We start from the raw sequence: 12375 nt of genomic DNA, 5'->3' as shown, positions 1-12375 counted from the left end.
TTCTCAGTGAGGGAACCTTTTAAGTGGAGGACGCCAACAGTCCGACCATATGCATCATGGCTGCAGCAGGTTGATTGGCATATCAAGGAGATGGGGATTGTCCATGCACCTTCCTGGGCATTGGACAGATGGAGGCCCTTGGAGTACCAGCGGAAAGTGTATGCAGCAACGTGCTACGCTGGCACATGCTCCCATACCTGACCTGATCTGACCTGACCTTACCCTCTCGTGGCCCAAAGAGTAGGCAAATTATTTCTGGCACTGTAGCCAATTTCAAAATTCCTGCTTAAACTGCAGTTAGCAATTGGTCTGATATCTTGGATATCCCTTGACACCAGGTTCCAGAGTTCGCTGTCTTCGAGTGTGGCTGCTGTCTGGGCAGCAGCTTCTGCACTACAACGAAATTCACATACCGAGGTTGTTCTTTTCGGCTTGGAAGATCAACCATGTGTATGAATAATAACACACATGTTCACAGTCCTCATCTCACATTAACTTATTTACCCTGACCAAATTTCCTTGTGCTTCCGCTTACTTGAAATCTCCAAGCAAGCTCTTTATTGAGCCTTTACCACTGTTTGTAATAACATGTACTGTGTACATGTGCTAGAGTTAGTGGCTCGCTTTTGTTTGACATTTAGCCAGTGGGAGTTCATAAAAGATCATAAGTGGAGGCTGAAGAAACGTTCAAATGGCTTTTCTTCCAACTGTCACTGTAATCTCACTGATATTGTATGCCACTGTTTGCCACTTTGCTCACCTGGACTCATATACTCACACAGCACGTTTCCCTTTGTTAAGAACATTCCCACCATTCATGAGAGGTTCGCTAAAACATCTTACTTTGAGGAATTGTTTCATTTAACCTGTTCGTTTTCAAAACATTGTGTGTTTGACGTCTTTCTCTTCTGCTAATCATTACCCTGTTCTTCCCAATAGCTGTGGGCCTGTCCTCTTGTTCAGAACCCAACAGGCTGAGCAATGGCATTAAAATTGGAGACAGATACCTTGTCAACGACGTTGTTTCTTTCGAATGTGAATCTGGATTCAAACTCCAGGTGAGAGTGATTCCTTCCCTAAATCTGTCCATCCATTCATTATTTGTTTGTTCAGGTTCCATCGTTAAGTGTGGAGGTGTTTCAACTACCGAGTGGTCAGTTAAGTAGGTCACACACGCATCGTATGAAGTTGCCTGCTACTGCAGAAAAAAAAACACTTTCTAGTTTTCCTTTCCTTTGCATAATTTTGGTTTTATATTTGTTTGATAGCTCTTTGCTGATGAAGAGGATGCTACGGACTCAAACTCTGGGTTCTGCCATATGCACACTCAATTGTTCTTTCTGATATGCAATATTGAAATGGATTTGGTGACATAGCGATTTCCAAAGGACTTAATGTACCTTGTTTGTGCAATATTTTAAACATGCTATGAAAACTTAAATTTCAGTACAAATCGCTGCTGAGGCTGTGCATCAATTGTGTGTCCAAAACATGACGAACTTCTGAAACTTACTCGAGAATTTGAAAAGAGAACTAGAATGCTTCTGAAAATGCAAAGCCTGCCCGCTTTGTCATCAGACTTTTTTCTTCTTCCGTATGCCAAACATGACAAAAACAGCTAAAAAAAAATACAAAAAAAATTGCAATTATACATGACCTTGACCTATTGACCTCAAAAGCAATAGGCTTCAGTGACCTCATATGCAAACCCTGCTTTTATGCAACCTTGACCTTTTACCTTTTGCCTAAAACAAACAAAAAAAAATTTAAAAACAAAAGGCTTCTTGCTTTTGATTGGTGAACCAATTCAGTGACCCAATATGAAAAGTCTTTAAATTTCAGTTCAATTGGATGAAAATTGATGATTTTATGTGACATTGACCTTTTGACCAAATTATTAATGTCTTCTCTAGATTCTTCGAATGAAGCTTTGTTGAAAATCTGATGACAAAAGATGAAATTGTCAAAAAAAAGTTATGGCCTGGACAGACATGCACACAGATACAGATACAGACACGGACACAAACACCGAAATGATTGCAAAACCCTGTCTCATCATGCTGTGTGGTGGGTGTCAGGGGTGGGAACGGGTTAACAACAAACTTTGTGTTAAAATGATAAGAATGATGCACAATCCCAGATGTTGAAAATACACTTTAAAAACATTGAAATATTTCTCTTGGTTTTGTTGTATACTGCTGTTTGAAGAGTTTCTTTACCTTTTGAGAGAGAGAAAAAAAAATTCTCATAGAGAGTGGAAGCATATTGGACTGGGATTCAATGATGAATTCACCTCGCTGTTTGCATTACCACATGGTCAGGAATATGGATTCTGTTCCGGGTGCTGGCAATAACTCGTCTACTCTCCGCAAAAGGCACCAGATAATGCAAGCGGATGGGGACAACTGGCTTAACATCCATCCTAGGGATGGCGCACATTGTGATGCATGCAACACCCACAGTTTATAATTTGGTCGGGAATAAAATCCAGACGAGAGCTCAAAGGTGAGTGTGCCACCTATACTCCATCCTTTCGGACAACATCCCATAGTGAGTGTATTTATAACTACCTATCCCTTTTGCACCTCAAATTAATAATGTCATTGGAGAGACTCATCCTAATACTGTGTTCAAATGCATTTATAACTTATTGTTCGATGCAACTTTACATTTCCAATAAAGCAAGGCATTTGCTGCTTACTGTAAACTGTTTAGCATAAACGACTATTTTGAGCAAACTGTGATTTGGTTTCAGGCATAATATGCCCTAAAATATGTTGTTGTTGTTGTTGTTGTTGTTGATGTAGGGCCACGCCCACATCATGTGCATGCCAGGCCCCATCCGACGGTGGAACTTTCCACCCCCCATCTGCAGAGGTGTGTCCTGCACTCTTTGATATGCTTATGTCCTTTTCATAAAGGATTCAAGACTCCAATGTCATTTCCCACATTCCTTTCATTCCTTAATCACCTCCTTTCTTTCCATCCTTCCTTTTCCATTTCCTTTATTTACTTTATCCTCTTCCACTGATTAGAGCCATGTTTCTCCTGCATTTCCTTTTGAATCTGTCCAGTACAATTCTGTGCTGTCCTTTGGTTCTTTGATCAGCTTGTTTTTAAGTCTCATGAGAAATTATTTCAGGAGGCTAAAAACGTAATGAAAATACACATAATGTTTTCACTAATAAATATTCCAATGAAGCTGCTTTCCGACCACTCACCTTTTCCATATTTTTATTGTCATCCATTACTAATGCTGAGCCGTCTCTCATTCATCCCGCAATCCCCGCTCCCCTCCAGCAATGTGCGGTGGTACATTGACCGGTGATGCTGGGGTGATTCTGAGCCCCGACTTCCCTGGCACATATCCCAATCTGATTGACTGTTTCTGGGACATCAGGTTATCTGAGGGCCATGGTAAGTTCAATGGCATTCCAGCACACCACAACGTTTCACGCTCACCATGCGCCAATCAAAAATGGATGGGAAGGTGCTCTGGTGGCTCGCGGTGAGCCGTCCCATCTATTTTGATTGACACCCTGCTGACGCTAAACTTGCTGATGAGAAAACCAAAGAGAGACAGTATGAAAGATGGCCAGGAAGATGGAACGGAGTAATCTAACCGGCGGTCAATGAAAGCACAACATTCGCTAAACCAATTGGTTCCTTTGCCTTGGGGCGAAGTGTCTTGATATAACGGTTTTCTTTGGCAAGCATCTCCGGCACATGTGCACACACATTGCCAGTGTGCCAGTGAACTGGTGTGCACAAAGTCACGTGGCTTGTAAAAAAAAATTTCAAATATATTTATTTATTTAATGCTGACATTTATTGATGTGTGGGGATGTGTATAAAGCCATGCCCGGTCCCTGTGGATACTTCACGTTTATTACCGGATATTAGCTCAGCACCACGAGAGGCCAAAGACATAGAAAAGCTGCCTTTTGGCAGAAAACCAAGCCAGCACAGCTGCTAAATGCTTGACTTCAACCTGCTTAGGATGTCAAAAACGTATTTTTTTTTCACAATAATGCTGGCTGCACTTTTTTGTCTCTTTTATATTGTTCTTATATTCGTTGAGATAAAAACGCAGTGTTGTTTTAAATCTTCACTGTTTTGTTTATTCCCAGCAATATTCCCATTTAAAAAAAAAAAATCTGCATTCTGCCATTCTGCTATTATTCCTAATATACGTAATCAGGAGAAGCACAGTGGTACATACAGTTGAATAATTGCAGTTGGGAATGGGATATAAGGTCAGCGCTGGAGATGTGCTCCAATGTTGGGCTAGTACCGAGGAAATGCAGTCGATGTATCGCCGTCAAATCGTGCTGATACAGGTAAACCATGAGGCAATGGCTTTTGGGTTACAGTTGAGGTTCAGTGCGAGTTCAATCGAGGTGTGTCTCCATCTGTTCCACGACGTAATCTAAAAGAGCTGGAGTACCAGCCGAGATGTTTCGAGCACTCCACTCTCGCACGCACGTCACCGTGCCGATCAGTTTTCGCCGAGGTCGAGGAACGGATAGAAGCGTAACACAGTTTTATCTCCCGACTGCCAACCGCTTTTTGAAGTGTGATGGAAGTACGGTGCAACTGCATTACAAACAGACTGCATAATTATTTCCCAGGTGTGGTGCTACGGTTTGAAAATTTCACGATGGAGCAGAATGCGGGTTATCTGGAGGTCCTGGCCCGGCTGACCGGAAAGAATGTTACCATGCGACGGTTCAGTGGATCGAACACACCAGAAACTGTGTTGAGCACTACCCACCACACAATTCTGCACTTACATAGTGACAGCTCTCAAGAGCAACAGGGTTTCTGCATTCGGTACGATGGTAAGCTTGAACGAAGGTATCGAAGACAATTGTTTCACCGCCAGTGTTTCCCAAACGGTTTCGAGAATTGTTTTGATAGAAGGGGAATTAATTTATAATATGTCGAAGAGAATCCTCAGTTTGTTTTTTGTTGCCAGCTATATGTCTTTGAGATAAAAACTGCCATCCTATCATCACGTGTCCAGCTTCAAATGCTGCGCTCATTCCTTGCATTCTGCTTGCAATAACATTTGCACAAAATTTAAATGAAAATAATTTTGCATTCCATTGACTTTTTGGCATTGTTTTTCATGTGGAATGTCTTCCAGTTCCTCCCAAGCTGTCACCCAATAAAGTAACTACATGTTCAGTGCTTGTAGTTGTGAAAATCAAATAAGGTGTAGGCCCTACAATGTTCAATTTAATTTGTTCCATGTTAATTGGATTTTTTTATTCCATAGCTATTGGTTGACATCATTCATATGGTGCATCATTGCACACACAACACAACACAACACAACACAACACAACACAACACATACACATACACATACAATCACAATAATTAGTTCCCTAATTACAAGAAACTTGAACACATGAGGCCTTGTGACCCATCAAGTCTTGTGCTAGTATTGCCAATGTATGGTTGTTTGTCTGTGCCTTATCCGTTTAAATGCTGTGTGTCAAGCAAGGAATCAGCACGTACCAACCATTTTTAAGTCTATTGTATGACTGATGGAGTTCAAATCTCCAACGTCTGATACGGAGCGGATGCTCTCACTGTTACACAACCGAGTTGAATTAAACATGAATGTCAGGAGTGGTATTAAAAGCCACGTGTCCAGGGGAGACTGCGACCTGAACGCAGCGCCTTCGACCACTTGGCATTCTTGACTATAAGGACATATGCACTCACACTTCAGGTAAACATATATGATTGATAACCTACCCGTTTAAGGACTATATTGAGCAAAAAGCCAGAATGCAGTGCATAAGTATGTACATGGCTGCTGTCGGCAGTCTTTAGTGTATCGCTTTGCACATATGCATTTCCACCAGGCTCAAAGAGTAACACTGACAGCTCGTCGAGAATTTTCACTGCTAATGCAGAAGTGCTCACACATCGAGCGCTGCTTGATCTGGGCAGAGAACCCGCCTCTTGGAACCACACTGAAAAAAAAAATCCTCAGTCTCCATATTTGGGCCCATACTCTGTGCTGTTTAAAAAAAAAAATTAATGACATTTCGCCCACCACAAAGTCAAAAGCCACTCTGGGTGGGGGCTTCACGAAGAAAAGTATAGATGTCAAACAGAAAGGAGGAATCTATTAACATTCCTCTTGAATTTAGGTAGGTTGGAATTGAGGGGGAAGCAGGATGCAGGTAAACAGTTCCAAAATGATGCAGTGCGGGGGGGGGGGGGGACTTTAAGAATACCTCATAGTCTTACTCCTTGGGACAGATATCGTGTATGGATGGGAATAAACTGACAAACGTGTTGAGTGACTGAAAGTATGCTCAGGTGGAACAACCTGTGAGATCCTCAGAGCACGTTCCATGGTAATATCCATAGAAAAGGCTTAAAGAAGCAACATAGCGGCGGACTGAGAGAGGTTCCAGGGATGATGCCAACTCCTATCCCAGCAGAATGGCAGCAAGTCTCTGGATTCTGTCAAGGAGAGATAGGTGACTGGCCGAAGCACCAGCCCAGATATGGCAGTGATACTTCATCTCGTGGCCTTGTATGGATAGAGCATATAGCAGCTTGAGGAAGGTATTGCCGAGCATGAAATATGGCTCTTTTAGCTGGACCAGAGATGTATTTTTCCCAGTTGAGGTTTGAGCTGATATCCAATCCAAGCAGACAGATAACAGGAAATTCCTAGAAAGGTGGAGAATCCAAAGACAGGGTTGGAAAACAAGGTGATCTTGAACCAGACACAGACAACAAGTTGTTTTTTTTTTGGTTGAAAGTAACAAGCCAGTCTTTTTCCCAGTCAATCACACTCTCTCTGAGTCCTGATTGAGAGTGGTACTGTCATGGACATGGGAAGGAGACAAGGTTCCTGGGTAGGTCGTATACAATGTTGAGTCATCTGCATAAATGCTTAACTGAAAAAAAATACAATCAGGCAGATCATTGATAAATAATAAGAACAATATTGGACCCAACACAGATGCCTGAGGAACACCAGCATTCGTATTATGGACAGGGAGACGATGGTCTCTCATGTACCACAGAAATTTGATGCTTTTCAAGGAAGTCAGAAATTGTATCAAGCAATTTTCCAGAGATGCCATGTGATTTTAGCTTATGGATGAGGCCCTTGTGCTACACTTTGTCAAAAGCCTTTGAGATGTCGAGAGCAACAACCCTGGCTTCTCCACGATGACCCAAAGCCCTATTCACATGTTCAGTTATTAGGGATAGAACATCACCAGTAAACCTTAAATGACGAAAGCCATACTGGACATCAGAGAGGAGGTTGTGGGTTTCCAAATGACTCATGAATTGTCCTTTGATCAAGGATTCAAACACTTTCCTCATAATGGTTAGAAGGCTAATAGGCCGACAGTTAGAAGGATCAAAATTTTCACCAGAGCCTTTAAAGACAGGGAAGACAGAAGCCTGCTTCCAGCTAGTTGGAAACACAGACTTTGACAGACACAAGAAATGCAATTTTAAAAGAACAGAGGACAGTTCAGGTGAACACATCTTCAATGCTATTCCAGGGATTTGATCTGGTCCATTATATTTTGAGATGTCAAGTCCTTGAATAATCTTAGCAACTTTCTTGGGTCTAATGACAGTGGAAAGCCTGGTGTCAAGACTGGAAGGACAAATAGGCAATGGGTGTCAGATCAGGTCAGGTCAGGTCAAGTATGGGAGCATGCACCGGAGCAGCGTGTCGCTGTGTCCACTTTCCACCGGGACAACAAGGGCCTGTGTCTGGCCATCCCTCAGGCAGATGCCTGGCCCATCCCCATCTCCTTGAGATGTTAATCAATCTGCTGCAACCATGAGGCATGTGGACGGCCCATTGGCATCCTCCACTCACAAGGCTCCCTCGCTGAGAGAATCTGCTGAGCAGGATCAGCATCAGGAAAACGCGCCACATGTCCATACAACCACAGCTGACACTCATGGACGATGCAGGTAACAAATCTCATTTGAGTCTCTCTCAGCAACCGCTCATTGGACACAAAGTCTGACCAGCAATAGCCAAGGATTTTCTGAAGAGACCTGGTACCAAAGGAGTTAAGTCTCCATCTGAGATCCCTGGTCAGAGTCCATGTCTCACATCCATAGAGCAAGACTTGGAAGCACGAAGGACCTGAAGACTCGGACTTTCGTCCCCCTGCACAGGTACCAACAGTACTACACCCCATGATCCAGTGAATCTATGACTCCCTAGGCCTGACCCAGATGTCTGTTGACCTCTGGCTCACAGCCACCAGAGACATGAATATCACTGCCAAGGTAAGTGAATCTCTCCGTGACCTCAACAGCTTCGCCACAAACAGGTACAGACGTGATAACAGGATCCAAGATGTCATTAAAAGCCTGGATCTTAGTATTGACCCAGGAAACCCATAATCCCAGCAGCTCAGACTCCTCATTCAGCACCTCGAAAGTCCCCAAAAGGATATCCAAAGTCTCTGCAAAGATGACTGTATCATCTGCGAAATCAAGGTCAGAGATCTTGATGTTCCCAAATGATGCATGACAACTTGATGTGTCTGACAACCTCCCCATAATCCAGTCCATACAACTGCTGAAAAGTGTGGGAGCCAGTACACACCCCTGCCAAACTCCAGTCACAACTGGAAATATGTCAGAAATGGTACCAGCACATCTCACAGCACTCTGAGTGCCAGAGTATAGTTCAGACTTCAGGTTTATCAGTTTTGGTGTCACCCCACGAAGACCAATAATCCTCCAGAGGGCATCGCGATTCACTGAATCAAATGCTTTACAGAGATCAACAAAGGCTGCAAGCAACCCCTGCCCCTCTGGATGCTGGTGCTCAAGCAGATGGTGGCAAACCCTGTCAAGAATTATCCGAGCAAAGACCTTGCCTGGCACTGAGAGCAGCATCACCCCTCAGTAGTCATTGCAGTCTTGACGTTCAACCTTCACTTTCCAGGGAGGGACAACAAGGCCCCTCTTCCAGTCTGTTGGGATGATGCCTGTGTTCCAGGCAGAGCACAGAACTGCATGCAACGACGTGAGTACTGCATTTCCACCAGTCTTCAGAAGTTCAGCATGGATGCCACAAATCCCAAGAGTTTTACCCCTTTTCAATTGGTTCACTGCAGTCTGTGTTTCCACAAACGATGGTGGACCACAGTTGATTGGAAGGTCAGCAAAAGGGATAGCAACACCCCTGATATCAAACTCAACAGCTGGTGGGTCAGCCTGGTACAGCCGCTCAAAGTAACCAGCCCAGCGGGCTTTCACTTCGGACTCCTCTGCCAAGAGCCCATCACCCTCTGATCGAACTGCAGTACACCGAGGGATGGGCTTGGAGGAACGTAATGCGCGAATTCCCCTGTAAGCAGGACGAGAATCACTTGACCACAGGTGATGCTCTACCGCCTCACAGATTCCTCACGCATAGGCCTCCTTGCCCACCCTTAGTGCACGTACAGTTTTACCCCTCATGTCCGTGAAAAGCTCAGCTCTGCCATTCAGCCTGGCCCTGCGACTCTTGTCAATGGTGTCCAGTGTCCCTTGAGAGACAAAATTCTTCTTCACCCTATAGTGAGTTCCAAGACATCCACCGACAACATCAAGGATGGTGGTCTTGAAGGCATTCCACAACTCTTCAGGATCCCCCAAAGCACACAGTCCCCCCAAATCTCCACTCAGCCTGCTCGCAAACTCATAGCTACCCTCTCATGCTTGAGCTTGCCAACATCCAGCTTAGGCTGGCATGGTACCCTTCTCCTGGATTTCAGCTGCAACTTCAGAGTTGCTACAACAAGCCTGTGGTCTGTATTGAGGAACTGAGCACTCCGGTCGACTCTGCAGTTCTGGATTATCCTCCAGCGACCATCAACGAGCACATGGTCATTCTCTTTTGCCACACCACCAGCGTTGGAATACCAAGTCCAGCGATGAGCCTGTGGGCGCTGAAACCATGAACCAGCCAGCCGAAGTCCATGACTTCTTGAGAAGTCAAGGAACTTCGTGCTATTCTGGTTCATAGTTCCAGATTTGTGGGGACTAACACATGTATCATAACCATCCCTATCAGTTCCAATTGATACATTGAAATCCCCTAAGACTAGAAGGGTATCTCGCATGGGGCACTGATCGACTTCAGATTCCAGCGTGGCATAGCATGCGTCCTTCACGGTGAGATCACACGCCTCATTCGTAGCATATCCAGAGACCAGGGAAATGACACCCAAGGAGTGATGAATCCTTTGTTTCATAATACGCTCGTTGACCAGTGTTACCTCGATTATCATTGGAGTCAGCTTATTGGACACAGTTACAGCAACTCCTTGGGCATGGTAACCATCAAAGTGAACCGACCAATAGTAGGTGTACCCATCCGCCATGATCTCACCGCAATCTGGTCTCCGAACCTCACTGAGTGCTGCAATACCGATGTCCAAACGCTTCAGCTCAGATTATAACAGACAGGTGATCATCCTCTCTTAGGGATACGACATTCCAGGCACCCACCCGAAGGGAAAGCATCAGGTTAACCGAAGGAGACCGTCATCTAGTGGATGACACCTCAGCATCAATGTGACCACTCCTCATTTTCATAAATGCCAAGGTGAGCCAATGAAAAAAGCCAAGAATTCACAAGGTTTTGTTAAAGCAATGATAATTTTGTTAAAGCACTCCCAAAATCTGATCCTGGAAGGTTACCCCGTGGTCTCCCTCCTATCATCAAAGATTGTGTTAGCTCTCATACGAGCCTCGACCAAGGTATACAAAAAAAAAAAAAATAGAAAACCTATATGCCAAGAAAACCGACAGAAAACCAAGACGCCAACGTGAACAACGAATAGCCAAGATCTTGTGGAAAAAAGCCAAGTAGTGGTCACACTGCTCAGCATCACCCCGACAAGCACTTCCAAAATCTGATCCTGGAAGGTTACCCCGTGGTCTCCCTCCTATCATCAAAGATTGGGGGTCCCAAAGACTTTGCCCCAATCTTGTCATCCTGTTTGTGGTGAGGATGTTGAGGTCATGAAGAGATTCACTTACCTTTGCAGTGATATTCATGTCTCTGCTGGCTGTGAGTCAGAGGTCAATAGACGTCTGGGTCGGGCCTGGGGAGTCATGAATTCACTGAATAACGGGGTGTGGTGCTGCCGATACCTGTGCGGGAGGACGAAAGTCCGAGTCTTCAGGTTCTTGGTGCTTCCAGTCTTGCTCTATGGATGTGAGACTTGGACTCTTCACAAAGAGCAAGCAGATCCAGAGAGTTCAGTTTGAAAAAGGATTGGATGGCAGAGAAATTGTCATGAACCCCCTTGCTATTAGCGTAGCGGATACTTAGCAGCATACACTTAGATACCCTTGATGGCAGGACTCAAAATGCAGGTTGAGAACGGGTTTCATTATATTGAATAGTCATTGTGTTATGAGATATAGAGGAAGAAAGAAGAGGAAAATGGATCATTAGTTCACCAATCTACATATCATGTACAAGGCCACAATAAGACTTGGGGGTTTGGTTGTGGATACCTCCCCCTTGAGCGATTCCGAGTGATGGCAAGCTATTTAAGCATACCAATCCCGAGCGATGGCAAGTTATTTAAGCAAACCAGTGAGGAGAAAGCGAGCAGGCAGACATACAAACCTGACATATACCTTCTTGGCATGACTCCTCTGTGTGCCATCGGTGACCCCTGTCAAGCAGCCAAGGCCCTTACAGCCTCTCGGGGAAAACAATATGGCTGGCTTCAACAAAAATATGCCAAACAATGACAAATCAGTCACAGAAAATGACTAGAGGGACACAGACCCCTCCGATGCAGATGCTGTGGTGTATTTACAGCCTTGCTTATTGATATGCAGTGTAGAATAAAGTAGTTACTCGCCCGCCATTTCCCGTGGCTGTCATAGTTACGTCGAGCTCCACTTAATCTGATTGCATACGTAATAAAATGGTTACGAGGATGGGATTTCTTTGCTGCAGTGAAGTTATTTGAACTACGCTGAGCTGCTGTGCAAGTCCAAGGCCTGTTGAGCTTCGCTGGAACAGCAAGACAACTTTGGAGCCTGGGGCGTCAAAGGCGGTGGAACTCAGCCTGTGAGTGCGTGCCATTTGTGTTGTATCATGAAGATATGGCAGGCTATATCAGTAGCATCAAGCCATTTGATGAAGGGCGGGAAGACTGGCTCGCATATTCGGAGAGGCTGAAGCAGTATTTTCTGGTGAATGGCATTGCTGGTGAAAGACAGGTGCCAGCATTTCTTAGCATAGTTGGCAGCAAAATGTACAGGCTGCTTGGAATCACACCGCACTTGACAAGCCATGTACAAATCCTTATTGGGAATTGGTGAAAATTCTCCAGGATCATT

At 44.5% G+C, this 12375-nt stretch overlaps 1 protein-coding gene across 38 annotated transcripts in view; it reads left to right on the top strand.

Moving 5' to 3' along the window:
• LOC147020161 (CUB and sushi domain-containing protein 3-like) overlaps positions 1 to 12375 on the top strand; it is a 1491173-nt gene that overhangs the window by 1296002 nt on the left and 182796 nt on the right. For all 38 annotated transcript variants that reach the window (XR_015061662.1, XM_085895237.1, XM_085895221.1 and 35 more), the window contains 4 exons: positions 940 to 1058; positions 2808 to 2877; positions 3301 to 3417; positions 4632 to 4841. Coding sequence is in view for 37 of the 38 variants with exons in the window: in XM_085895237.1 (XP_085751363.1) it covers positions 940 to 1058; positions 2808 to 2877; positions 3301 to 3417; positions 4632 to 4841 (516 nt within the window). In the remaining variant the exon portion in view is untranslated. The remainder of the gene's footprint in view (positions 1 to 939; positions 1059 to 2807; positions 2878 to 3300; positions 3418 to 4631; positions 4842 to 12375) is intronic.

Source organism: Eptatretus burgeri, chromosome 9 (assembly GCF_056783735.1).
Source record: "Eptatretus burgeri isolate ZD-2024b chromosome 9, Ebu_testis_v1, whole genome shotgun sequence".
NCBI classification, from domain to species: domain Eukaryota; kingdom Metazoa; phylum Chordata; class Myxini; order Myxiniformes; family Myxinidae; genus Eptatretus; species Eptatretus burgeri.
This window is presented reverse-complemented; position numbering and strand designations above follow the sequence as displayed.